The sequence below is a fragment of the Amblyomma mixtum genome, chromosome 3 (assembly GCF_055824585.1).
Source record: "Amblyomma mixtum isolate Tamu chromosome 3, ASM5582458v1, whole genome shotgun sequence".
NCBI lineage: Eukaryota > Metazoa > Arthropoda > Arachnida > Ixodida > Ixodidae > Amblyomma > Amblyomma mixtum.
In genome coordinates, this window is record NC_143014.1 from 219,434,046 (window position 1) to 219,461,952 (window position 27,907).

Here is a 27,907-nt window from a genome sequence, read left to right on the forward strand (position 1 = left end):
TTCCACCACGTCAACGCCAGTATTCCCGTCGTGTCCACGTCCCCTCCGACCTTCAGCGGTGCACTCTCGTCTTTGTTCGCCACGACGCCGTACGCCCGCCCTACGCCCACGATACGATGGTCCGTACCAAGTGCTCCGGCGTGCTCCTAAGCACTTTCTCCTGCTCATCAACGGCCGGCAGGACACAATCTCAGTTGACCGCCTTAAACCTGCTCATCTTGACACCGACGTCATCGCTAACTGTGCCGCTGCATTCCCTCCCGACCGTGCCAGTCCTCCTCGCGTACGATTTGCGCCAAGCCTATCCGCTTTTCGCCATTCACACCTCGCTCATGGCTTCATCGCTAGAGGGGGGGCCCTGTAGCGTGCATCGTGGTCCGGCAGCCGAAGACGACGACTGTCCCAGTACGCCTGCCAAGCACGCGCAGACTGGATTTTCATGGCTGCTTAACTGCAAGGCCGGCGCAGCGCTGTTCCATCCCAGCCTGGCTGAGCGCGTCCAGCCGAATATATTTGTGGAGACCTGACGATGACTGGTGCCCACGATTCGTCTCCACAAGTTTCACGCGTGGAAAAGAGAATTGTGCTTTTATGCAGTAAAATAGGGGTGTGTTCATTACGGAAGCGCACGAGAGCGCAGTGCTCAGAACAACGCTTCTTGAATAATGCAAGTTTACGCTGCAATGCATACATTGGAATGGCAATTTTGGTTGTTAAAAGGGTTCAGCCATGTCTTGCCTAAAAAGCAGAAACAAACCAAATGTTTCAAATTTCTTCGCATGCGGTGCCTTGCCGCAGATTGATCCATATGCACTACATTTGGAAGGCACTACGAGGCTGAAATCAAAATCAGGAAAGAGTGAAACCTTTATTCCAAGATTTCAGATTCAAGTTATATAACATGCAGTAAGTGGGACGTTACGCTTTCTTTACTGAGCGTCAACTTATCCAAAATTGAAAAGTACTGCGCCAGTGAGATTGTGAGCTCTTCCAAATCGCAAGTGATCTAACTTACACCTTCAGCATTCCGGATGGTGCAGTTAAAGTTAAATTAAAACTAAGAAGGACTTTTAAAATAGGGACCCCTATCAGTCAGGGCGATAGTAGGGTGACAGTGTGCATGAGAAGAACAATTACTCTAGGGGCGTTATTGTCCTGGCTTTCCGCTATTTCCCAATCCCTCTAATCGATAGGGTCCGCCTATTCTAAATATTCCTAGCATTCTAAGCCTGGCGTCTTCTGCGCGGTAGTGACCACTCCAGTAATAACAGGCAGCATTTCTGGCCAAGAAGTTTATAGTTGTCTAATTACTAGACGTTTACTCAGAATTACTTAGAGACCACACTGGTTTTCGAGGCTACTCGACTTGCGAACAGACCTTCATTCAATCAGTTGAGTCGCTCACAAATTGCCGAGAGCATCAACAAAGAAACGCAATAACCTCAAAAATAAAAAAAGGTTTTATACGTCGCAATGTCTGTGTTTCTAATATTAGCTCCCACTCCTTGCCCACACGGAAAACACTCACCTGGGTCGTATTGTTGAAGGTAAGAACGGGCCGGGCCGTGGGCACCAGAGGAAAGCCGTAATAAGCTGAGATTAAAGCCGCTAACATGATAAATGGCGACACGCGAGCTTCTTTCGTGACAAGCCTGCCGCGCCATGATTTCATGTGCACCGCCAATAAATAAGAACTTTGCAACGCCGTTTCCATGGCGCGCCCGAGAGTCGCAGCTGCGATGTACCGCCCACTGTGGCAGGTCTTGTAGCACTCTCTATCACCTCGCTGTATGGCGGGCTCCGCTTAGTGCGTTCAAAAATTACTGGACCCATTAGTCGCTCTCACTCCCTCTCTGTTGCCTATATGTTTTGGGCCTAAAACAATTAAAATGCCTGTGGGAAACCAAGAAATCCATACGGCCAGATAATCAGGAAACGTTTTGCGTGACTTCGACACGCTCACCTGGTGCCCAGAAACAATTTCAACAATCGTGAAACAATCTTGGACGCTTGCAAAGTCCAGTTGCGCCCTAGGTGAAAACCTCACACTTTTATATAAATTCTATATCACACGAAATATCCAGCACGTGCTTGTTACCCTTACCTTCGGATGCAGGACGCCCGATAGATATTCCATACTTTTCTCCCAGGCCGTGGCATTCTCGAAAATGAACTCGAGGTTACAGTACTGGCCATGCGACAGCACTTCTCCCGAGCTGTCGAGCACCTTCGTCTCAAGGCACTCGTCGAAGGCTCCCATGTCCACGCGGGATCCTTGGAGAATACCCGTCGGGTACTTCCCGGTCGCGTCGAACACTGTGAGCATGTGCAGCGAGAAAAAAAAAAACAATGGAGTAAAGGTTAAGGCAAGCACCATCACTCAGTTTTAGTCCAGTGTAACATTCCGGCATAGCAGGAAGTCATGCAAGGAGAACTAAAACCATTCGTCCACCAAATAGTTTGTTGCACCGGTTGCAAATAAATTATAGCACTGTGTTTGATTAAACGGGCTTTTCCTCTCTGTGTAGAGGCTTGGCTACTCGATATTTCTACGGTCGGATCCATGCATGTGCTTGTGGAGTCCTGGCTTCCGGGACATAAACGACCCTACACGCGCTTCAAAAATTTATTTGTTGCATGCTACAGCTACAGCTGGGCAACGAGGTGTGCTTTATGTGGAGGGTCTCACTCTAATTTTAATTAGGCAGGACCTATCAAACACAAACAGCACTTCATCAATGCAGCGGCGCTTTCGCATCCTGTGTCCATCAAAATGCTGTTTCGAATCCACGAAGTCTCCAGCAGCTGTAGCCAGTGGGTGGCCGCTGCGGGTTCCTTGCGTTGCGATTCCCTTTGTGTTGGTATTGGTGATAGGCATGGACTGAACTGCATCTTTAAAAGCATGTACTATGCATCATGTACGGCTCTTCACACGGCGTGAGCGACAAAGATAGCTGCGTTCACGCGTGTCGGTTTCTCTGCGACAAGTCCAAGAGAGCAACGACGGTGCACCAAACGCGGAGCGATATCAGCCGCACGTGATAATGAGTTCGGTGCTGCCATTTGGTGTTTCGCGCCTCTCACTTTCGGAAACGTTTCGATAAGGGCGTGCCGTAAATTCGCCACCCTGATTACCTAGTGAGAGAGCCAGCTGTCAGATACGCGCCGCCCGTAATTTCGCTCTAGTGGTTCAAGCGCAGCAGTATCCGGATGAGAGCAGCCGTAATTCGCACGGCATGCAGTTCGTGTCGAGACTCAGTGTTCGAAGTGATTCGGGGTAAGGGCTCAAAAAGACAAAACATTGCGGATAGGCACGCGAGAGCCGCATTCTCTCTCCCTTCTCTGTTACCCTTCCACTTCCCTCGCGGCGCGGTTCGCGTGTGCACCCTCAGTTAGGTCAGTTAGGCACTTCCTGCGCCTTTCCTTTCTTCGTACCCAATTACTATCACTATCACAAAGCTAGTTGTTATTGGCGAAATCCCTGTGTTTCGCGTCGCGGATGTAGCATCCGTGATCGCGTGACAATCCTGTGCACTCGGCCCGTGCCTCGCGTTTCGTGCTACGCTCCTCGCCATCGCGTCCAGAGGGGTACATTCCGTCCTCGCCGGTTTCGACCGCACCTTACCGATCGTCCTCGCTGACAACTTCAACATCGTCATGAAGTACGAGCTCCTCGCCGTCGGCGTCGCAACAGAGTACGTCACTCCCTAATCCAATCCAACAGTCAACATCATCATTAAACACTTGCATTCACGTGGTGTTCAGCAGGCAGTGCAGTGTGACAGCGATGGTGACAAAGCGCTTATTTTTCTGACTCCGAAGTAGGCATCATCACGGTGCAAGAAACGGAAACGGGGAAGCGCGTATAAGCCCAGCGGCCGAGTGCAAGCATGCGAATTCCCTCAAAAGAAAGTATGAACGAGCATCGCACAAAAAATGCAAATTCCAGGAACAGCACGCGCATCTCCCTGAAATCATACTCAGGAACTTATGCGATGGAATCCGCAGCATCCTTTTGATGGTTGCCGGAATTGTTGTAATAGATACATACACGCAACACTGGGTACCAAAGCTGCGGTAATGCGTTTCCCCAGACTGCTTTGTACTTCTGCTATTTTTGTATTGCAATGACGAAATATGTCTATGGCGGCCACGGTTATCCTTGTTTCTTCACGTCGTTTCAGATTGTGATTTTATGAGTTACTAGTACGAATATTGGTGCTTTTTCCCACAGTGCCGCCTAAATGTTTATAAGGTTCTTTATATGTGTGTGCATTCCGCCTTCTGCTAGTTGTTTTCGAAAGTGTTGTCGCGCAATTTTGCAACAGCCGCGTACAAGAGGTTAGCAGAATGCACTAAATAAATAAAGAAAAATACCAGAAAAAGCGAATGTATTGTGTCGAGGCTATGTTCTTCAGCACTTAGTACTCAAGCTACGCCACTAGGCCACGCTCAAACTAGGCTTCGCAGACCGTTTTCTACAGCACAGAAAAGAGAGGCCCAGTTTTACAGGACATAAGAAAACAGTGATATTATAAATAAAGCTCTTAACTGTATATACACCGGGTGAAAAGCTCTAAGAGTACTCATTATTAAAAAAAAACATGTATAATTTTGCTAAGCTTAATTTTCGTTTTGTCAACTACAACGGTCACCAAATTTCGACTGCCCTAGGTGTAGATTTAATATTGGTTAAAATACATTACATTACTAACGTCCCATGTCATGTGGTCTTTTTCGGTGTTACACAGTAGAAAAAATAATAATCTATATCGAAGACAATAAAAATTAAAGATAGGCGGAGAATAATTCAAACAAATTAAAACAATATAGTACGTGCAAAGTGTTTCCAATTTAACACTCGGCTGTTAGCCTATTTCACATCTTTCTTAATTTTTTTACGGCTAAAAATAATCCTGACTGTACTTCAGGAGTGCAACAGAAGACTTAAATCAAGAAAGGCGTAGGCCAATGAAAGGCGTAGGTGATCCAAACGTTTTGGTTCTCTTGCGGGCGCCTCGTTTCTATTCTGTTCAGAGTGAACGAAATACTGCCCTCACTGACGCGGATCTCGCACGCGAGCGGGCCTGACTTCGTCCATATACAGATTTTATCACACTATGGCGATTACTATGGATACCCCTTCCGGTAGAGTGATTTCGTGGGGGATCCGAAACGCCTTAACATCAATTTTAGTGGGCTTCTTAGTTCTTTCTGAAATGAATCCCTCTCGCAACACAACGATTCGTCAGATCACTGGCTTATTCCACTTCGATTACTGAAAAGCCGATCGGGTCAGTTCGAAGCGCTTTCTGCACGGACACCGTTACAAAAGAAAAGAATGTTTTCATACGCTCTCAAAGGCAGACGCGGCGGCATGCGCGTCCCGATGCAGCGCTCGCACCCTTTTCCCCCAGCGACCTTGAAGGCGCGACGAGAGAAGAGAAAGTTCGACCTCGAAGAGCCTGCCAGGCAATCGGCAGCGTCGGGTGACGACGAGACGGGAAGGAAGCTAAGCACGCGGGAAGCTAACGTTTGTGCGCCAAAATAAAGACGTGCGTGTCTAACAAAAGGAAAATACTGTCAACCCAGACTGGTAGGTTAGCGTCATGTGATAGAAAATATGTCATTTTCACCAGGAACAAAGACTTTATACTCATGAAAACTGCCCAAAAGCGTAGCGCACGTTGCGCCGCCACGCACGGATTCGTACCGCAGCGACTGGTGACGCAATGACGCGCTAGTCTCGATGAACGCTATTTCGCCACCAGCGGGCAATTACCGCCGAAATACGCGGAAAGCAGCTCGGGGAGCGTAGCCGCGATCGCGAAGTGCCGCATATTAAAAAGAGCGCAGTACAGGCGACCGAGTGCATTAAAGGCTAGACGCAAAAAGGGAGAGAGGAACCCTTCGCTTCGCTTTCGCAGCGAGTTCAGAACCGCAGGCTCTCAACGGCATTCACGTTCACTTGCACTCGCTAGAGGGTCGGTGAAGCGGTTGCTTTCTCACTTCAGCCGTCTAATCGTCTACTTTGTGCACACTACGGGCGTTCTGAAATTGCAATGTGGGTTTTTTTTTCTTAGTAGGCACTCATGCAGGCGCGCATACCCGCGCGTCGTCAACCTGTGAAACGTGATACCAGCGCATGTCTACAGCGCAATGGAAAAGCAGATGTGCCTTGAGGTATGCTCAAAAAAAAAAAATCTGAGAAGTACCCTATACATGTATCATTGCCTCTCGTTTGACTCGTTATAGAGAAAAAAGTTTCAAGCGCTTGCCGTCATGCATGCAGTACGTGAGGCGCTAGCCCGCAAGGCCAGATTTTTGCGTCTTTCGTTTGAAGGCGCGTTCTTTACAGAGAATCTGCAGTGTACATATGCGACATGCAGCTGAACTGCTATAGTAAGGGTATGCGCACTTTTGCGAAAAAAAAAAAACTTCAACCAACTGATCTGTGTGTTCAACCAGGTGATGGGTAAATTCCTTGCCGACAGCTATAGCCGACAGTTGGCAAGGTACAGTTGGGTGGAATGTACTCTGATCCTTTTCCGATTACAAGTCACAGGAAGCAATTCACGGACGTAAATCGCAATGATCACAGCAGGGTGAATTACATGGGTCGTGTGCGATCATATTTACAGCGTTAAATGCGCGTTAATCAGCAGCACAGCGCACCGCTTGGTGAGCAATGCGCTTCCAATTTCTCACTTGGAGAGTTAAAGCGCGACTGCTGCTTCCATGCTTTTCAGGATCCCTCGAAGCATATGTGTACACTTCAAGACAGCACGCAATGCACCGAAGACCACCCGCTCGAGTCGTTGTCGCCCATATGAATGTGCGTTATTGCGATCGGTGGTTTGTTCTGCACTCTATGTTTGCCCTCGATAACTATATATACACGCAGTTTCCTTTCTCAGCCATGGAGTCCGTCTACCGTGCGCGTGCATTTCAAGGAGACACAGCTGCGCGCAACGCAGCAGAGAGCAGCTCTTTCGATGGCCTGCACTTTACGCTTTTTTGCGCGTTTCTGCTCTTTGGAAGTGGTGCATCTGATTAGTCGGGAGCTGCATTCGAAAATGCGTCATACAGCTTCCTTCCTTCCTCCATGGCGTCATAGGAATCAAGTAACTATGCCCATTTTTCGCAGCTGGTTTGAATGTGAAAGGGTGTTTGGACTTTCGTTTGAGATTCTCTCAGTAACCCAAGCAACTTTTCACGCAGAAGTACCGTCGGTAGTGTTCCCGGTGGATAATGGGCCTGTTCGATTTACCAAGCTCGGGCAGCCCGCTGGCTGCCAGAAAAATCGCTCCTCACAGGAAGGTGCATCATGGTCACATGGGTTGGCGGCCACTGCAAGCAGCCGGCCGGCTATCGCGGCGGCAAGCCCGGCCGCGGAGAAGGCAGGTGCCCACTGCTTTTTCAAGTGCTCCACTTCCATACAACCTCTCCGCCGTCTGCTAGTTGCCTGCGCGCTGCCACCACGAAATAGTCCTGGCGCACATGGGTACCCGCCGGCAACCAGAAACTGTCAAGCCAGAGTAAAACGAATGCCTTCTGGACAGCCACCGGAAGTGCGCGGCGCTACCGAAGAAAACCAGCGCCTGGCTACGTGCTCTGGCAACCCGCGGGCAGCCGGCAGGCATCCAGAGGTGGATAATCGAAGAGGCCCATTGTATCCGTCTTGCCCATTTCGATACTTCCTTTAGTACCCCTTAACCAAGTGTCGCCTTACTTGATTCCGTTTTTGGTAAGGTTTTCTTTTTTTTTTCTTGAAATGCACAAATGTGCCCTTCAGCATAAGACAATGTGCCCTTCAGACCTGTGTCGGCTATTAATGCGAATAAGGTCCGGTTTCGGGGCCCATGTACGCAGGTTCTTGCGTCTGGCGGTCTGCTAGGGTGGTAATCCTGGCTGCCCAGGCGCAGCTCGCGTGCCACCCGAAGTACGGGTCAAGTCATGTTTGTTTGGGGGTGGTGAGGTTTCAAGCAGTGAAGTAGACGAGCCCCGGCTGTTGAAAAGTCGTTATCAGGGAAATACCAGCTAAGTCAGCCTTGTTAGTTTAGTGTCAAGTGCCTGTTACTTCGGTGTGTACATGTTGCGTAGACAATTGTTGAAGCTTTTACATGACGTTCAGTTGTCAGCTTAATTTCTGTGCACTCCACAGAGACTGTATAGACATGTCGTCCATTCATTACCACCGAGAAGCTGTGTTCTACGTCGTCCAGGGCTAAATCGCGTGATATTTCGAAGGAAACGAGCATATAACTTTATTGTCATTTTAAACAAACATCATGAAAAAGAAGAATGACAACGTGTAGTTTTCTACTGTAATTCTGAGAACGAGGCACACTGCTTAAGAGGTGCGACGCAGCCAAAACGACTGCGGCCTACTGTCGCGAAGCCCTGTGCGCGTGCATATAAATTCAAGAATAATAGATACGGAAAACGGAATAAATGCGAACCTTAGCCTTCTTTGGTGTGCAGATTTTAATCGCACGTTGTTTACTTTTATTGGTTGGTTTGGTTGGTTTATGGGGTTTAAAGGGTCAGTCTACTCACCGAGATGAGTGTATAAATAATGGCATATTCTGGTAGTTGGCACCCTATAACATCAATAACGAGGGGTCTGCGCCCGGTTTAGGCAGGAATTTATATTTTATTTCGGCGTTAAAAGTCGCGTAAAAAAGCATGGTGGCGACCCCAAACGTTCATTTTGTTCAAGAAAGTGGTAGTCTTTTTTGTAGAAGCATAAGTGAATATACTACGTACCATTTGTATGCCCGAATGTCAGAGAAACGCACGTTTTGTTCTAGTAAACTGTAGAAGGCGTACCGCTCTCTTTTTTTGTAAATCACATGAATATTTATAGTTACACGTACGCAAAACGCAGGCACATTCCCACTTTTAGTTCAGCGTATGCTAGCACAGACGCAAAAATAAACTCAGCCTATAGTGGCGCCATCTGGTCGTCAGGACGGGAACCATTGCTGTAAACAAACCGACTCTCCACTCAAGCCTAGGAGCGGCAGAATCGTCGCTCTAATAATTAAAATAAAGCAAATTTATCTCTTATATGTTTTCTTATAGGCGAGATGAGACGAAGCGAAAGACAGGCGCCCCATTTATGGCCAGTGAACGCACTGAAAAAGGCAGCAACAACGAGAATTCAGTCCGAAGCGAGAGGTCCGGCTTCGACGGGCGCCGCCATGTTTGTCGCCGCGCGGCGGAAATCCAGATGGTTGCCAGATGAGACTACCATCTCATACAGATGTGTTCCCACATTAATAAATTCTATTTTAAAATGTTCTACCGCACTGCTTGGCACCACAGCTGGCTAAACGGTAATTCGAGTAAAGAGCTATCGGTTGCCGCAAAGAAAATATGGTCGATAAAATTCAGTAGACTGACCCTTTAACGTCCTAAAGCGACTAAGGCTCTGGGAGACGCCGTAGTGGAGGGCTCCGGAAATTTCGACCACCTGATGTTCTTTAACGTGCACTGACATCGCACAGTACCCGGGCCTCTAGAATTTCTCCTTCATCGAAATTCAGCCGCCGCGACCGGGATCGAACCCGCGTCTTTCGGGTCAGCAGCCGAGCACCATAACCACTGAGCCACCGCGGCGGCTGTTTACTTTTATTACCAATAGAAGTTATAGAACAGAGTAAAGGACTATACTGGCGCAGTTACAGAAAGGAAAGTCTGAAGCCTGAATTAACGCAGAAATACGAAGGAGCGCACGTTCTATGTAGTAGTTCCGATCCTTGACGTTGTAGTTAACCGCTGTCTCGTCACTGTGCGTGAAACCTGGGGACGTGAACCAGACTACCGGTGAGCAATGGACAGAAGTCTGTTTACACGTTCACGCAGCGATATATTTTTCTTTTTTTCGGTGATTTGAACAATGAAAAATATAGGTTGAATCATAAACGCTAACGCGAGCTCGGCGATCCCATTCCAAGCCGTACAGTCAGAAAACGTCGGGGGAAACGCAAAAAGAGCGCAGAAGCTGAAGTCTAAACGAACTTTTGTCGCCGCGGTGGCTCAGTGGCTATGGTGCTCGGCTGCTGGCCCGAAAGACGCGGGTTCGATCCCGGCCGCGGCGGCTGAATTTCTTTGGAGGAGAAATTCGAGGCCAGTGTACTGTGCGATGTCAGTGCACGTTAAAGAACCCCAGGTGGTCGAAATTTCCGGAGCCCTCCACTACGGCGTCTCTCATAGCCTTAGTCGCTTTGGGACGTTAAACCCCATAAACCAACCATAAACCAACCATCTAAACGAACTTTTCTTTTTCACTGCGTCTGGGGAACACGGATCGCTGCCACGAAAGTTAAACCATGCGGCTCTCAACTCTGGTCACGCGCCCGGCTATCCAGTCTAATTGCTCTCTCAGTTAGCACGGTTAAACTTCGCGACTAAAACAAGAGGCTCTCTAGAAATATCTCCTCGAAGATGTTAAAGGCCGATATCTATTAGCGATTGCCTCTTTCTTGTCATTTTTTTTTCGATTTTCAAAGAATTTTTGCAGGCTAGCCGATGTACCGCGTACTGCAACTGCACTGGGTACCTACCGCACGTTCCGGACATGGTATGGGACGGTAAAGCGTCAAGCAAGCGTAACGGACAAAAAAAGATGAAAGAAATAGGAAATGTAGCTTTGCTCTGGGTATCTCGATGGTCAGCGCCGAAAACAGAGACGAACGGACATCAAGGCACCCTAGCGCAGCGTCATCTGCCCAACGCAAGTGACAGTTCCGCGAAGGTGCAGGTATTGCATGTTTAAGCATGAAAGACTGCTACACCCAGCTAGATTTTCCGTTCCTCAGCAAGGGAAACCTTACACGTGCTTCTGCAAATCGCTGTCATATGATTCATGTAAAATTTGTTTATGTAAATTAATCGTACACTTACTATTCTTAGATGCAATTTTAAAACATTTTTGTGATTTTTAAGCGACTAAGTTTTGTCAGTTTTCGAGAACAGCAGCCCACACTACAATTCGCCCTATTCCGGAATGAAAATATGATGCTACGCGCATAAGATTACCTTACCCAATTGCCAAATAGACACATTTAATCGAAAATAGGAACTTGTTAAAAAGGATATAGTGTTGTTATCGTCAAGCACCCGTTGCTACTCATGATTGTCTTATCAGCACTACGAGTGACAACAGTTCTGCGACGCGAGGTTTCACCGCGGCACATCGTAAATTGTTTCTGCGAAATTGCGCTCGAAAAGTGACGAACCGGGATACCTTGTGTTTCGGGCAAATCATCTCCGGACGGTGTAGTAATCGAACAGTGGGAAGCACGTTAAACATTTAATCAATTGAAAAGGAGAAGGGTGTAGTGAATGGTCGCATGCAGCTGGCATGGCGCACGGTTTTGGCACGTCACGCTAGACGGCAGTAGCGATGGGGATGGTTCTAACGCACTGTGTTCTATGTTGTTTGGGTTGTACAAAGAGTACCCTGTGAATATACATATATGCACTCTCTGTAATTCAGTACACATGTGTATACGCGTGTGCAAGCCTATACTCCGGTACTATTTCACGTTGTCTTTTCTGCACATTGTCTATACAAGTGGGTTCTGCTTCCCAAGGAGAAAAACGGGAAAAAGCTCCTGCTCACTCACGTCTCAGCACCCAGGGCTCCAAGTTCTTGACGGCGCGCACAGTTCGAAGAAGGGCTACACTGCACTCCGGACGGACGTCAGCCTCCAGTACCTTCCGTGTCAGTGAAGGGGGTGCTTTGGCGAATGCGCTGGCCACCAAGTTTTTCAGCGTTGCCATGAAGTCGGTATCGTCTACGACTGCAGCTGGAGCTGTTGTTGACCGCACAGCCACCGGGGCATCAGCATTAATTTCGGCGCGCGACCCTTGGATCGCAAGCGACAAACCAATGCAAATGGCCAAGATCAGCATGGCAAATGGACGATCGGTTCTATCACTTTTCATCGCTGGCAGGGATACACCTGAGCGGAAGTATGTGCGAGAAAAGACAGCAACACCGGCCCTTCTGTTCACTACGGGATCGCGATTCAAAAGTCGCTAAGAGTGGATTGTTATCGTTTTGGAGCAGGGAAAAAAAATTCTTACAAAACTGATCTCTTTTGCTGCTCAAACACTCTTGCGCTTGTCCTTTTTGCGAGAAAATGCATTCGACTGCAACCTGCCTTGCAGCAGAGTGAATCTTGAAGCTAGAACAAAGCGCATGCGGATCCAAGGTACGCCAGACTTCGCAAACTTTGCGATCCCGTGCGACTACGAAGAAAAGGTTCGTTCAGTATTCAGGGAATGAGGCTCTTTTAATGGCCTTGACGTACAAGCTACCCTCGGACCCCACTCGCTATACACGAGAAGCTCGATGTACTCGTACGCTTGACGCAAGAGCTGTAATGTCCAATTTTGAAACACCTCGCGGAGTGCAAAATACAGTCGGCCGGTTCTCCAAGTATCTACGTGGCATAAGTAAAGTGATGTAATGCGGTTAGTCAGTACCAAGCAGCATTCAAAACTATATGAGAGAAAATGTGGCTAGTTATATTCTTGCTTTCCTTCAGTTCAGAAACTAAGTGGTATACTGCGTACACAGCCGTGTTTCCAATATGCCATCGTTTTTTTGCCTCGGCAAACAGGAAGTGAATTTAGGTGGTGCTGCCTAAGTGCCGTTGAGCACGGTAGTGTTCTTACGCTTTGGCAGCACCGCTGGGAGAAGTGTGTGGAGTCCCAAGGAGACTACTTTGAAGGTTATTAGGTTTCCAACGCTCCAGTTAGGCCAGTTTTTTTTTCTTCGGCCAAAGGTCGGATACTTTTCTAACAGACCTCGTATACATACCACGAGTGATCGTTAAATTATGTTATGCTGCGTAAGTCACGAACCTGAACGCGATATGTGAGCCATGTGCTCTGTGTGACGCATCTATTGAGTAGTAAACTATCAAGTGGAGCCCCAAACCACCTAACGTCGCGAATATTCATCACACGAAGCGTAAGGCGCTCAGCGCCAGCTGAGTTTCGAGGTTTATTCAGGCTACCGTAAACACAGGGTAAACGCTCATTTTTTTTTACCGCTGATCTGCTCTATTACTTCGTTTTGTGCGCGGTTTTTGCCACTATTTATGTAGAAATCATTTCTGATTTTACACCTATGAGGCGTAACAAAACTTGCATGTGCACAGGGCGCACATTGGTGGTTTGTTCCTCGTTTCCCAACGAACTCTTCGAGTCTCGATCAGTACAACGCAATCTCTCATATCTCTTAAGTTAATACTAATGAGTTAGTGTTGCCTTATTTCATAAATAATGTTGCTTAAAGGCGTAGCGTTAATGTAAGAAGGTGCAGACAACTGTCTTTTACACAGCGTCATGTAAACCGATGTTATGCAACGTTATACAATGCTCACAGGATGTCCAACGACTGTATCACCCCGCTTGGTGTTCCAGCGAAGAAACTAGTGAAGAGCACGGAGGTCAGTCACGATTGTGAAATGCCAACCAAACATGGTTGGGCACAATTTGGCAACCGCCCACGAAAGCGCCAAATATCCGCGCTCGGTAACGGAGTGATTTCGCTTCGGGGCAGAGATAGGACGGCTGGCATATGCGCGTTCATGGCCCTGCGGTTATTTGACTAGTACAACACCAATCCTGTGGTTTATGAAAAGTTCCACTTGGGCCGGGAACTAAGTGAAGAGAACGTCTTTCTTGAGGAGCTCTGTTGATGGGCAGACTACGTACGTGGAAAGTTTAAAAAAAGGGCGGAAATACCAACAATGGCAAGCAAAGGTCCGGGCAGCCGTCGCTGGCATCCAATAGTGACGTCCTTGGCGGTGCCTATCTTTTTATTGGTGGCCGGTCGTACTCCAGAGGCGTCGGCCAGATGGCCAAGAATGGCGACACTTTTCGAAGTTGCGTTAGGGCCTCGCTTGGAGAAAAAAGCGGCAATAGTATAAAGGTGGCCGAGATTTTTAGTCGAACCAACTTTCCGCAGACATCGCTTGCACCTCGGACCACGCACGTTTTCATAATCTTCTGATCAGTTATTTTGCTTATGAGAGCCTTCTTTGAGGGCTTTTATTTTTAAATAATGTTTGTTATTTTTATGTATTATTTTAGCCTTTGCAATATATTTACTAGAATGCAGCCGGTTTTTATTCTTCATGTACTCTTCTTTTCATAGGATGTCTTTGACTCATCTATGCAATTTTTGTTTTTTCGCTTAACCCACTCCTCCTTGCATGGGTACTGCGCTTGAGGCTACGATAAATAAAAACTAGGCAAAAAAACGCAAAACCATCAAGGTAGCAGGGTCAAAGTGGCCCGCAGAAGCCCCGAAAGTATCCATCCTCAGCTCGAAAGTAACTGAAGCCTTATATTTGCGGAACTCATTGAGATTAAACAGATGGATATCATCAGGTGTAACGAGTGCGGTCTTTTCGGGGTCCATGTCAGCCACACCGATCTACTCATACCTGAAGTGGAGATCGATGGATGAAAAATATTCGGCTACTTAAATACGGCCTAGCGCGCCGTCTGTGCAGGGTAAAAGATAGACAACATTGTTGTCCGGTTAAGCGCCGGTAGTTTATACAAAAGCACTGGTTGTTATTTTTTTTTAACAGCGATGCTGTTTACGCCGGAGGTTGTTCCGATAGTCGTGCGCAGCGGCATGTTCGTCACACGCAGCGGTTGCTATGTTCGCAGTATTGAGGTCACCCACGGACGCCTTACGCCCTCTGTCGGAGCGGACTACAGCTCTTGTATTTGTCGTCCGCTCCGACAGGGGTGTGAGGCGCCCGTGGGTAAAAATAAACACTTATACGTAGTCATGACTGAGTGTTCGTTGTTGTAGTTTTTTTTTCCGGGGGGGGGGGGGGGGGATGTACTATAGACGACAACAGATAGAAATGACGAGTATAATCACGGTTAACTTAGTCGAACCAAACTCAAACAGCATCGCTCTGTCATCAGTCTTACACGAGAGTGTAATCTGCCCTACGCTTTTTCTTTCTTTCTCTCACACATTCGGTGACGCCCGAGCACTCCAGGTGGGCTCAGTAATATCGTTGGCTAATGTATTGTCGGCCGCCTGTTGGATGACGATGATTGGTTATGACGAAAGGAAAAGCGCAGTAACTCTCTCAGTCTCGTTGCAGACTTTTGGATGGCCATTCGGTCGTCACTGCAGCCACATCCCATTTCGTTTCTCTTTTGTTCGGCGCAGTTTTATTTTTCACCATGTACCATCGCGATGAAGTTTCCATCAAACTCTTGACTTCAAATTGCAGATATATTTCAGACTGAGATATCAAATCGTATGCGAAAACTGTGAAAATAAGGCTCGACCCGTATTCAAATTTTTCTCATTTTCGCACAGCATCCCTAATATCTACCTCAATGCGCGTGCATGTGTGTGTGCGTGTGTGTGCGTGCGTGCGTGCGTGCGTGCGTGCGTGCGTGCGTGCGTGCGTGCGTGCGTGCGTGCGCGCGCGCGCGCGCGCGCGCGTTCAAGGGGGGGTAGTACTCAAGTTATGAGGGGCACTGTAGTGTGAAGGACTCCGGAAATTAAGACTATCTGGGGTTCTCCAACGCGCACTGGTAGCGCACCGTACACGGGCTACTAGAATTTCGCCTCCATCGAAGAAGTTCGAACGCCGTGGCAGGGGTCAAACCCGCGTCTTTCTGGTCAGCATCCGAGTGCCGTAATCACGGAGCCAACGCGGCGACGTGTGTGCGTGTATGTGTGTGTGTGTGTGTGTGTGCGCGTGCGTGTGTGTGTGTGTGTGTGCGTGTGCATGCGCGTGTGCGTACACACGCGCAAGCATGTGTATGCATGCTGTATGTGCGTGAGTGTGTGCGCGTGAGTGTTATTACCTGCTCAGGAAAATAACTATTTACTCTTAAGTGCGGTTTTTCCTTCAGGATAGCGTCCCGCCCACATTTCTCTCAGCGCATTTACCGCCGTTTCCTATTTTTCATGCTTCTGTTGATTATGGTGATAAATTTTTATAGCGCAAGGGCATCTATAGCCATGAGCGCCATAGCGCAAGGTTTCTCCTTTTACTCAATGTGGGGTCGAAGACCCATTTCCCAATCATTTCATCTTAAAGAATTCGAGGACCAGCCAGGGTAGAGGTTGTACCCACTGTATCATCGGTGGATACCCGAAGGCACTGAGGATCGAACCCCACAACTCCCGCTTGTGGAGGCGGATGCTCAAACGATACTTGCTTCGGTTGAAAGTGCTCACATTTATGCTGCATCATCAGGTGACAATCATATTCACCCTATTTATTTATTTATTTATACCTCTAAGGCCGCTTTACGGGGTATTGCATGAGTGGTTGGCGCGGAGTACAGCAATGCACGTGATTTTACAGGACATTTTCGATGGCGGTCTTGAAGTGATGATGGCTTGTTAACAAGGCGGTTTGGGCTGGAAGGTCGTAACAGCCCTGGGCTCTTCGTAGGAATAATGATTTTTGGAATGTTTCAGTATGGGCACGCTCGGGATAAAAATCCTTTGGATGGATTTGGCGGGATAAGCGATTGGCTGAGTGGATGAAAAACATTGTCTGAAGGCTAAGGGGTGGATCAAGGTGGGACTTGAATTCGGTGACGCTCGATTGATAGGAGTAGTTGGAAAGTAGTTGGAAAACTGCACCCACCAGTGGTGCCAGTTACAGTTTCACTTCGTTCGATCAGCCGTTTACCACGCAAGCAATGACAGTTTTCAACCAGTGCATCACGTTCTTATTTATTTTGAATACAAACAACGTAATGTTTGTCAAGCACAAGGTCGTCTTCTGACGCATACGTCTCATGCATTAGTTTCTCAATAAACAGAATGATGATATGCAACTGCAGAAAAATACCTTTAATGAGAGCTCACCTAGTCACATACACTCGATAGGTTGGGGCCGACTAAAGAGATTGAAGAATAATAATACCCCGCCCGCGCCACGTACACATAACAGTTTCTAGTACCACATAGACACACTGTTCGATGACATTGATAGGAGAGCTCGCCGACACCAAAGGTATAGCTGACAATGAAGCAAAACAATTGGAAATGAAATAAAAGGGCAGAGTATGAAAATAAAATGAAATAAAAATTTGGTAAACAAGAAAGTAGGAAACGAAAGTAAGGTTAGGCTACCAACATAGCCCGCCAGCCAAGGATGAGAAACGGTCTGCGTTACTCTACTGTATTACTGTACCGTATTACTGTACTGGTTGTTTTATCAAGTCGGCCTGCGTTTACGTCAATTTGATACTTGTACCAACTCGTATCTTTTTCCATATTAGACGGATAGTATGTAGAAAAATAAGAAATAAATAAACACATCTTTTTTTTAATTCTTCCTTGGCCAACAGTCGACCACAATAGGTTAATCACGAGGACAATCCAGGCGAAAAATACAAGCTTTGTCCCAAAACACAAGCAATTATTTTCGCGTCCGCTCACTACGACAGAGCTACTGCAGTATTGATATATTGTTTGTTGCCGCGACAGAACTGGACCTGTCGCTACGACAAAATACTACAGTAAAATCTATTTTGTGAGCGTAAAGTTTTCTTGTAGTGTTTTTCGGTAGGGCTTCCTTTGTCTTTAATCAAGTGTGCACCTTCTCCCCGCATCCCTCTCCATTGTGCGCTAACACCCAAAACCAAAAAATAAAAAAATAAAAAAGAAGAGCAGCATGCTGTGATCACGTACACAAGCTATGTAAGCAAGAGCGAGGGTATCGCACCCCATTTCATACTCAGGCGGTGGACCGCCTTCGTAATATTGCCAGACACACATACTTACTTAGAAGACTTAGGTAACAAGTTTAGTGTATCCAGAAACCTGGGCTTCAAAACTTCCTTGCATGTTAAATAACTGCAGACAACGCCACACCATGTACATTCGCCAACTTAGGAACAATTTTGCCCATACTTTACTGAGAGCATTCGACAAACACACATGCGCAAACGAACACGAGCCGCTCAATCTTGTGCTATGGCTGAGTCGGCAGTCTGTCGACTTCAGAGCGCGAAATACAACACTCTTCCTTCTTGGTCCTCGCTGCAGAGTCCACACTTCATAGTCTTTGCGCAGTCCACTGGCGAAAGCTCCGTGTAGCGTAGTGTTCACAAAACACAAAATCCAGGCGAAATGTTCAGACCCGTTTCGCTTAAAAGACCGATAAAAGGAAAGAAAGAACAGCCTTGAAAGGCACCACAATGAGGATGTTCGCAATATTCGACACCACGTTCGCAGTATTATTTACGCAGAGGCTGCTGAGCAGGCTATGGCAAAATTGTGCAAGAAACCCTGCAATGAAGGGCTGCGTCAGCAGAAGCAGTATCCCTGGCATTCCTCTGAATGGGAATCGGGAACACTGTGCATTCCAAGATTTCTTCTCTTTCTTTTTTTTTTTGCACTTCCAGCCGTATTTGCGACTTTTTGTATCGGCAGCTGGATGTTTTGGTTAGCACTCCTCTGCGTTGTGCACGTAGGACGACGTCCGAGTAAAATAGCAACCTGTACGCCATCCACTGAGAGTTCTACGAAAGCCCACGTACCGCACCATTCAACGGGTCAGGAAGCTTGTAGCCGCTAATCTTGCCGTTGGTAACCGTTGAATCAACGCCACCGCCTTCTGCCCTCTTCTCTGGCACACCGTTCACACTATCTGGATGAGACTGTTGGCTGCGGGCATTCCGTCTCCCTGTGAGGCTCTGGAAGGCCAGCTTGTCCAGTGCAGCAGTGGGGGCTTCGCAGGCAAGGTACGCCATGTAAGCGAGAATGAAGCTCCAACAGAGCACACCGAAGAACATCGTAACCTGCGGATGAAGCAGAGAGACGCCGTTGCTGTGAGCGGATACAGCCTAGAAGACAGCATGCTAGCTGCTACAGCATCACCCCAGTGACACTTGTATGGCGAAAATTACCAGCCGAATGAAAATGCTCCCTGTAACTTGCTGCGACGTGAACCGAAGGCAGCCCCATCTCAAACGCACCCTGACCTCACGATAAGGTTACAGTCGCAGGGGACTAATCTGAAATGAGCAGTGGTATATCGAAATAGCGGTGATTTGCATCTCCCTCGTGAGTGAAACGTTGCTTGGCCTCATTCGCCCGCTTCACCAGACAAGCTCCTGAAGTCTATAGCGATTCCGCTACTGCTAGCTGCGAAGAGGCGAGAACGGTGAAACAGCAGACGATTTCGTTTCTAGAACGTGTGACAGAAACAACCTGAAGAAAATGTCTAGCCAACCTTGAAGCGAGCTGAAACGGTAACGCAAGTGCAGAGAAAACCTCACGGTAGGCGGCAGTCAGGGCATCAGTTTTCCAGCAGCCGAAAACTTATAAAAACAAGAAAGGCAACCTTGTTCTTTTTGTTTTTTATTTTGGTCTGTGTGCGTGGGGGGGGGCGGCAATCGAGGAATGAATTTATTTATTTGCCATTCTACAGTCGTGTTTCAAAGAACTAAATTACAAGACGACCACTGTTTCACATTCAAGACCTTTACTTAAGTTAAAATAAAGATTACAGGACAACTAATATTCTCGCGACCCATAGTTGTCTAAAACGGTAATTTCGTCTGTGCAACAAAGCGGCAGGTTTTTTTCATGATTAATGTGCTTCAAATACTCGCACAGTACGGGGACAAAAAGTGTATCTTCGCGCCGAAATAAGCTGCATGCGCCGTATTATCTGCCGCGTAGCTTCTTGGAACTGTTTCCAAGCTTAAGAATTCAGCTCTACGATTAGTTAGACCGAAAGAACGACCTCCACTCATTGAAAAAAAAAAGAAAACAAAAACGCCTGTGCTTTAAGCCGGGCCTATAATAATCTCCATTTCGCCCGTGCACAGGTAAGCTGGTTCCGTTCATGAAAAGCCGAAGCTACTGACGCAATAACAGCCCCACAAAGAGCACAAGTTCAATCCGCTACAGATTGCTAGTGTTCGTCCGGCCCAGCCTACCTATATGCGCTTCCACATTCCCACTCTCGCTGTTATCATTCTATACAGCGTAACTGCAATTATTGATTAAAGTGTGACCAGAACAACCGCTCTCTGGCAGCATGCAACATAATCTCCATGAACGGGTAGTGGATGAGGTAGACACCGAACGACAGCCTGCTGAGCGGCACGAATACCTTCAAGGACAGGAACCGTCCGAGAAATCCTGAAAAAAAAAATCATCACGACTTCATCAGAGATAGCGAACACAAGTATGACAGAATAGATATGACGGGGTTCTTGCAAACTTTCTTCGTTTTCTCTGAATCATATCTAGCTCATGCTGGCATAGCGTCCGGTTGCAGACGTTCGGGTACAACAAAAAACCTAGGCAGGCGGGACGCGCAAGGCTGGCCAAAAGTCATCAGGCCATAAGGTCTTCGTTTGAGCAAGTGCAGTGCGTAACTTGCGGCACCAATGAAGCTAGAAAGCGTCATACATTGAAAGCTTCCATGCTCGAGCTATAAGGCTCGAATTTCAGGTGCTGCGGCAGGAAAGCTTTTCGCCAACCCTGTACACCAATGAGACCAACGCGTCGCTGCCTACCATTACGCGTTCCACATAATTCTACGCACAGCATGGTCCTCGCTAGTGGGCGTTGCTACATCATGAGTAAAAATTCGTGACACGGCTGTTCAGCGCCAATAATAGATTTTCTTAAATACACCTTGGTAATGAAGTAACGGCTATGCCTGAATTCAGAAGTAATATTAGAAGTGTTTTAGAGCGTCTGCTCTTATCAGCTCGTTCTTAAATTCCGCGCCGCCGTTGCTGTCGGCGGTATCCGCCGCACCGCCTGCTGTTTGCCACCTGCCGCCCGCTTCTGTTGGCTCACCATTCCGCCCTCCTTCTACGGCAGCCCTCCTCCTCCTTCCATGGTAAATACCCTCCGGGTGGTTGCCGTGCAAACCTGCAACTGGTTGCGCCTTCTTACGATTAGCGCCATACCCTACTCCTTCTACGATACCCTCTTCCGGTTGGGGATTCGTCCGCTTTCACCACGCCCTCCTAATTCAATGGCAACCACCTTACGACGGCTCCTGTGGTAACTACCCTCTTGTTCGCCTTCCCACGCTCTCGCCATACCCGGCTCTTTCCACGATAACTCTTCTCCGCCTTCAAGGCTAGCTGCCCTCCAGGTGGCTGCCATTACCATTGCCAATCTCCATTTCCCCTCCTTCGAAATGTGGCCACCCTGACCATAATAATGAGCCTGTGCTAAGTGCAGCAACACGTTGAGATTACAATGCCAATTGTGTAACATGCCAGAATTCATTCAGTACCTGAAGCCAAAGGAACCAAACGCTCAGGACTAGAAAGAGTCACTAGGAAGCCGCGAAACCTTCTTTGCTGAAGACGCATTTCTCTTGTCCTCTGAGGCCACCCTGTCTCGACCCATTGCTGCTAGATCTATATACTCTCATCTTGAGCTCTGCCTTTTCGATCATGTGTTCATCGGTTTAATACAAATGTCTATCCATTCATAAATGAGGTGCGCAAACCTGAAGTGCTCTTGCAAACAAGACAGACTACTAGACTCGTCTGCTGACTTCAGATAACCAAATAGGCACCTTCGGAGGTTAGAACTGATAGTGTTCACGTCCAATATGAATGTAAATTCTCCTGTACTGCACGGCTGCATGTGTCAGCCTTTGACCCAGCTCTCCTACCATCCTCCACATCCACCCTTGAGTCCTATAGAATAATCTGCCTAACGTCATCACCCTTGACATCTGCCCATCCATACGATGCATATATATAAACCTTATACTCCTTAATACGTAGAACTTAGAACCTTAAAACACCCCGGCACGAAGAACTACACTATCTCCCAAGGCGCGTTACGTTGCATGCAGAACCACACAATCAAAGCTGCTCTCCTCACTCTCCACCCTGCCTCCGTCGTTATTACGTGGATACCTTCTAATGCAGGTATTGCTACAGGAATGAACTGGATTATAAGCTTGCCCATGAACTTTACAACCGGGTTCTGTTAATCCCCAGGGTCGGCCCACTGAAGAGCGTCGAGGCATGGCTATATGAATGAACTATCACTGAACACTACTCGCGCATCCGAAGCGACATGACTCATTTATACCGCCAACAGCCACCAACATACCGCCCACGGCACACATACTCCAGAGATTTCACACCAACACTCTCTTAACCCCCGCGAAGCTTTACCTCTACAGACTGTGCACCATCCACTGTACGCGCGCGAACCTGGACCTGTGCCTCTACATGGTGCCATCAGATCCCAACTTTCGGCCTGCATCCTGGCGGGCTTGGATGGGGTAGTCCCAAAGGGACCGGAGCGGCTATTGCAAGTTAGTGCGCCAAGCTATGGATGTTCGTGATGCTGAATCAGTGCTGCCCACCCTAGGGATTTTTCTCTAGATATAGAGAATTTTGACGTGGTTTAGAGGAAAGGGGATTTTTTGTATAATCTAGGAAAATTTCATTTGCTCAGAAAATTATTTTTTTCTCCCTGAAATTTTGAAGAGAGTACAAGCTTTTCGTTGTTTTTTCGCTACAACTGACGGAAACCCGCACAACACCGCCGCGCGCTCGGGTAAAGCCTGTTTCACATGCAGGTGAAAACGCTTTGTTGCTACAGCGCAAAAGCTTTAGATCAATCGCGGCGGCTCCAGCAGTCAGAGCGGCGAGGTTGCTAGAAGTTACACGTTTTTCGCAGCGCTGTGCTGCTCAATTTTCAGTCGCTTGCATGCATGTGAACCAGCCTTTACACGGACATAGTCGGACCTGTATGGTCCCTGACGTGGCCAGTGGCACCCGCTGCTGTGATCTGGCGCGCAACCGCCTTTCCACAACACGTGCGCCCCTTCCTCACGCTGTATTTGGAGCTCGCTGCACGACGTGAAATTCCTTTTAGTACGCATATCTGCATGTTTGTTTTGGTAACTAGGAAAGAACAAGGGAGCCATTTTTTGTATAAAGGAGCGCCATGTTGGAAATCTGAGCTAGTATAACTAGGGTAACAATTCCCTGTTCACCTATTGCGGTGGCTCAGTGGTTATGGCACTCCGCTGATGACCCGAAAGACATGGCTTCGATCCCGGCCTCGGCGGTCGAATTGCGATCGAGGCGGATTTCTAGAGGTCCGTGTACTGTGCAGTGTGAGTACACGTTAAAGAACCCCAGGGGGCCGAAATTTCAGAATTCCTTCACTATTTCATCCCTCATAGCCTGGATCGCTTTGGGACGTTAGACCCTCCAAAACCATAAACCATAATTTCCAGTTCCACCACGATGAGCAAAGTGAGTTGAGGTCACAAGAGGCTTACAAAAGCCAATCACTGCTACATGGTTTTAATTGACTCAAACTGTTACGTCAGCCACCCTCTAGAGCAAGCGCAGCAAATTAACAAGCAGCTTTTATGTCGCAGTTTCCGTACACTCCTCAAGCGACCTCCAGGCATTTTGTACATGTCATCCTTCAGCTGAAGTCTAAACTGACACAACATGAGGGAAAAAATTCAGTTAATTCCACATGCCGATGCATGTTTACTGATATCTTGAGTACAGTGAAAAAAGGACATGTACGATATAGAGCCTTTCATTTGTAATTTCCAAAACATGTTGCGGTTTATCTCGTAGCTTCATTTAGAAGTTCTTCAATTTACATCCTTCATTTCAAATTTACAGCTGATTTGCTTACCTACGTCTGATAATAAGGTAGCTGCACGATAAATCTAGCTATTGAACTACGCATAAATATACAATTTTACAATTTTACAATATACAACTGAACACTATATTTTGTATCTGGGGAAATCTAGAGAATCTTTGGTAGCAAATTGAGGGAGAAGCGGCTCTGAAGGCTGGCAGCACGGGCTGCAATGCATAAAGGGCGCAAATATCAAAGTGCCGCTCAATTTCTAAGCCCTTCGTAGTTGAAAAAACTGGCTAAAAATAAGTATATAAAAGAATATAAGGCTCCTGACTCCCAACATCAAGCTTGCGCGGTTCGTCAAACTCACAAACACAGGCAGTCACTTACCTTGTATTTCATTTCGTTTTTATCTTTTTAATTCGACACCACCATCTCACATGCGTCACTCTTTCATGACCGCTTCTTTTCATCTTCTTGACATGTTTGCAGCTCTCGCGTGTTCCGCTTCATGTCACATCAACGTAAAAGAAGGCATATAGAGCCAGCCGCGGTGGCTAAGCGGTTATGGCGCTCGGCTGCTGGCCCAAAAGACACGGTTTCGATCCCAGCCGCGGTGGTCGAATTTCGTTGGAGGCGAAAATCTATAGGCCTCTGTACTGCGCGATATGAGCGCACGTTAATGAACTCCAGGTGGTCGAAATTTCCGGAGCCCTTCACTACGGCTTCCCTAATAGCCTGAGTAGCTTTGGGACGTTACACCCCCACAAACCATAAGCCAGAAGGCATATAGCAGTGCCGTGGCCGAGTAGGACTTTTCTCGTGAAATTCGTAGGCGGTGAGGTCAAGTTTTAAAATCCTTACTACACAGCATGCCGGATGTCGCATATACGCCGGAAATGGAATGTTCTCGACAATGTTGTGTTCGCTGTCTGGACAGCAGTGCGCACGGTGGCTTTACGACCGCGTAATATCATTTCTTTCCTCGTGAAAACCCTTATACCCATTTACATGGGCACCGTTAACAGCGGTTACGCGAAAACTCGGTTCTCCCATGTTACACGGTGAACCAAACCGGGGTTGCACCGCTAACCACGCTGATCGCGAACCGAGTTCCCCTGTAGAGAAGGTGTTGATTTAAGGCGGACGGCTTGCGCGAAGCATGGCAGTGGAGGCAGTGCTGCCACCGGACGGCGCCGTCGGATGGCACTCTTGGCTCTACCAACACTGCGTTATAAATATCTAAGGCATTCACAAATACAGCTTCGCTCTGTCGATCATCGCGTCACATCGCTTGTTGCACCAAAGGTTTGGTTTGGTTTATTGGGGTTTAACGTCTCAAAGCGACTCAGGCTATGAGGGACGCCGTAGGGAAGGGCTCCGGAAACTTCGACCACCTGGAGTTATTTAACGTGCACTGACATCGAACAGTACACGGGCCTCTAGAATTTCGCCTTCACCAAAATTTGACCTCCGCGGACGGGATCGAACCGTGTCTTTCGGGTCAGGAGCCGAGCGCCATAACCATTGAGCCACCGCGGCTGGTTTGTTGCACCAAATGGACAGTTCGCTACCGTAACAGCGAAAAGTGGCGAGCTTTCGAACTACGGCGTATCTTTTTTTGCGGTAACGTAACTAGGGCATTACAGGCGTCTGTGCTTACTCCGATAGGACTATTACTCGTACCACGGCTTCGGAGCGTGTAATGGCTTCTTGAGGTGCCGCGCTTGCCGCGTATACCGACAAGCTCTGCTTCCGCCTGGCTTCCGGACTTCCACCGATAGCTTTGGCTCCCTGCCCTGGTGGGGTGAATCCGCCAGCAGACGGGACCGAACCCTTCGATCACTTGCTCAGTTTCTAGAAAAGTGAGGACTCGTCTCGGCCTAGACTCGCGATCCTGGATGCTGCTGCACACAGCCTTGGTGTGACGGCTTACATCCTCGCCTCATGAAATTGGCGCCCATCATGTTCTGATCAGGCACCTTGGTCACATGTGGGTGTTTGTCTCCCTTTTTCCTGATGTCGTTTCTAATTTTCTTTTGCGGTCAAACTTTCTTCATTCAACCCATGACCGCGCATCAATGTTCGGGTGCAAGCCTCGCGTTATCTGTGCAGTTAGAGTGCAGTTAACACTTGGTGTTCTTCTTATTAACCCAATAACCACATGCATACACTGTTTACTGAAACGCGCACGCTCTTTTGTTTAGTGCTTCAGCTCCTCTACAAATGCTGCAACCCCAGGCGGCCTGTTTACAAACACCGTTAAAACTAAAGCCCTACTCTTTCAATCGAAAAACATGAACGCTGCGTTACCTGCTGATATACTACTAAATACTTTTAAAATCAAAGTTGTACGAGCTTTCAAATGTTTGGGCGTGCACTTTGATTATAATATGTCTTGGCACTTCCATATAAATTTTCTCACCGGTAAACTGTCTCAGGTGCTTGGTCTAGTCCGTTCTGTCAGATTCCTTCCTTTTTCCATAAAACTTAATATATAATGCACTTTTCCGAAGTACTCTTAATTACTGCTGTCTCGTATGGGGGCCAACAACTTCCACAAACATTCACAGACTGCTTGTCATTCAGAAAAAATTTCTCCGCGTTATATGCAGCAAACCTCGTGACTTTCATTCTGCTCCCCTTTTCAGTTATATTAGAACCCTAATAATTCCTGCCTTATTGAATCACCGCCTGGTTTTATCCTACCGTAAAGACACAAAGAATTCAACAGGTAATCATTGCTCTCTCGCTAATCTCACAAAACGCGTAGACCCCTACACTACCCGTGCTCCGGAGACTTAGTGCATTCCTCATCCGCGAACTAATTATGGTCAACAAATGTTAAGCTACAGGTTGCCAAAGTTACTAAATGACCTTACCGCTCTGTAAGAAACCTGTTTGAAATATTTTTGTGCGCATGAGTGTGTGCTGTAATCAGCTTTATACGGCGTTTTTTTCTTTTTTTTTTCCTTTTTCTTTCTTTTTTTACTGTTTGAATTGTATCTTTTGGGGTTTTTGTCGCCTTTTTGTTTCAACTTTTAGTCTATTTCATAATTCTTTCTCCGCCCTGCTGCAGCCATTAAAACCGTAATTGGGGCCTGTCAAGCTGGCCCTGAGCAGCTTTTTTCCCTTATGTCCCCCACAACCATTATATCTCCTTGTTGGGGGAAAAAAATAAAACTGAAATTTTTAGGGGAGAGGAGCGAGATTGCAGTAAAGAGTGAGAGGCTGGGAGGCGATGAGTTGTCAGGTTAGATTCGCTGATTCCGACGATCATGGGTAGGCCTTCTCTTGAGGCTCACGATGTAGATTCCACTGCAAAATGCATGGCTAAATGCCTACACGTGAGCTATAACACCTTTCGCTGATTAATGCACTAAGCTAAGCTGGCAAGCATAGCTTTTCTTTGAAGAACTCGTTCAAAACTGTTTGAGCCTTGTGAATGACACATGTTACTGGGTAATCGTGGTCGAAAGCGTGTACCATTGGTGCGAGCAGCGCTGCGCGATTTGCATGGGTGTCGCTCAGCTTACAACACAGTAAAAATTCTGAGAAAGAACTAACTATCGAGAACATAAAAACGAAGAATGTGCAAGACCCCTTTAATTCTAAGCATTGTGGTAGCGACTTCAAAGTGATGTAAAGATTAATAAGATATATGGCACTATTAATTTCATGGCGGTTGTCCCATTTGTCCCATTCGCCGCCCCCTTCGGTATGGAGGGCCGGGACGACGTGGCAGCGGCGGAGCCTTCCGACCGCAGCCTCATGATGCCGACTCTGTTGCGGCAACACGAAAGCACTGACCAACCGGTGCGTCCTTATGGCTTCCCCTCTCGGTGAAGTCGGGCAAGGGACGCCTGTTGTCGTGCCACTTGCCGCCACCCAGGAAGTTCTGCCGGGACAACATGAAAAGCGGGAGCGGGTGACGAGCGTCGGCACCCGTCTGATTCGTCGTCCACCTCAGAACGGAGGGCCGGGATGACATGGCAGCGGCGGAGCCTCCCGACCGTTGCTTCGAGAGAACGGCGGCTCAGGTGCGGCTGCCCGAATGCACGGTCCGACCCATACGTCACCTTATGACTGCATTTCTCCATGATGTCGATAAAGGAGAGTCGGTGGTCGTCCCATCTGCCGCTGAGCTTAAAACGGATGGCTGAGACGACGTGGCAGCGGCAGAGCCTCCCTACCGCAACCTATACAATGCGACCGCGGTTCCGATGCTGCAGCACAAGTGCGCGGTCTGACCGCTGC

At 47.7% G+C, this 27,907-nt stretch overlaps 1 protein-coding gene across 1 annotated transcript in view; it reads right to left on the reverse strand.

The window, feature by feature from the left end:
• Positions 1–829: 829 nt before the first annotated feature.
• Positions 830–27,907, reverse strand: part of LOC149353728 (nose resistant to fluoxetine protein 6-like) — a 79,636-nt gene continuing 52,558 nt past the window's right edge. Inside the window, exons 15-17 of the mRNA XM_089575855.1 lie at positions 18,574–18,834; positions 2,190–2,316; positions 830–837 (exon numbers count right to left, since the gene is read on the reverse strand). Of these exons, the coding sequence (XP_089431981.1) occupies positions 830–837; positions 2,190–2,316; positions 18,574–18,834 (396 nt within the window). The remainder of the gene's footprint in view (positions 838–2,189; positions 2,317–18,573; positions 18,835–27,907) is intronic.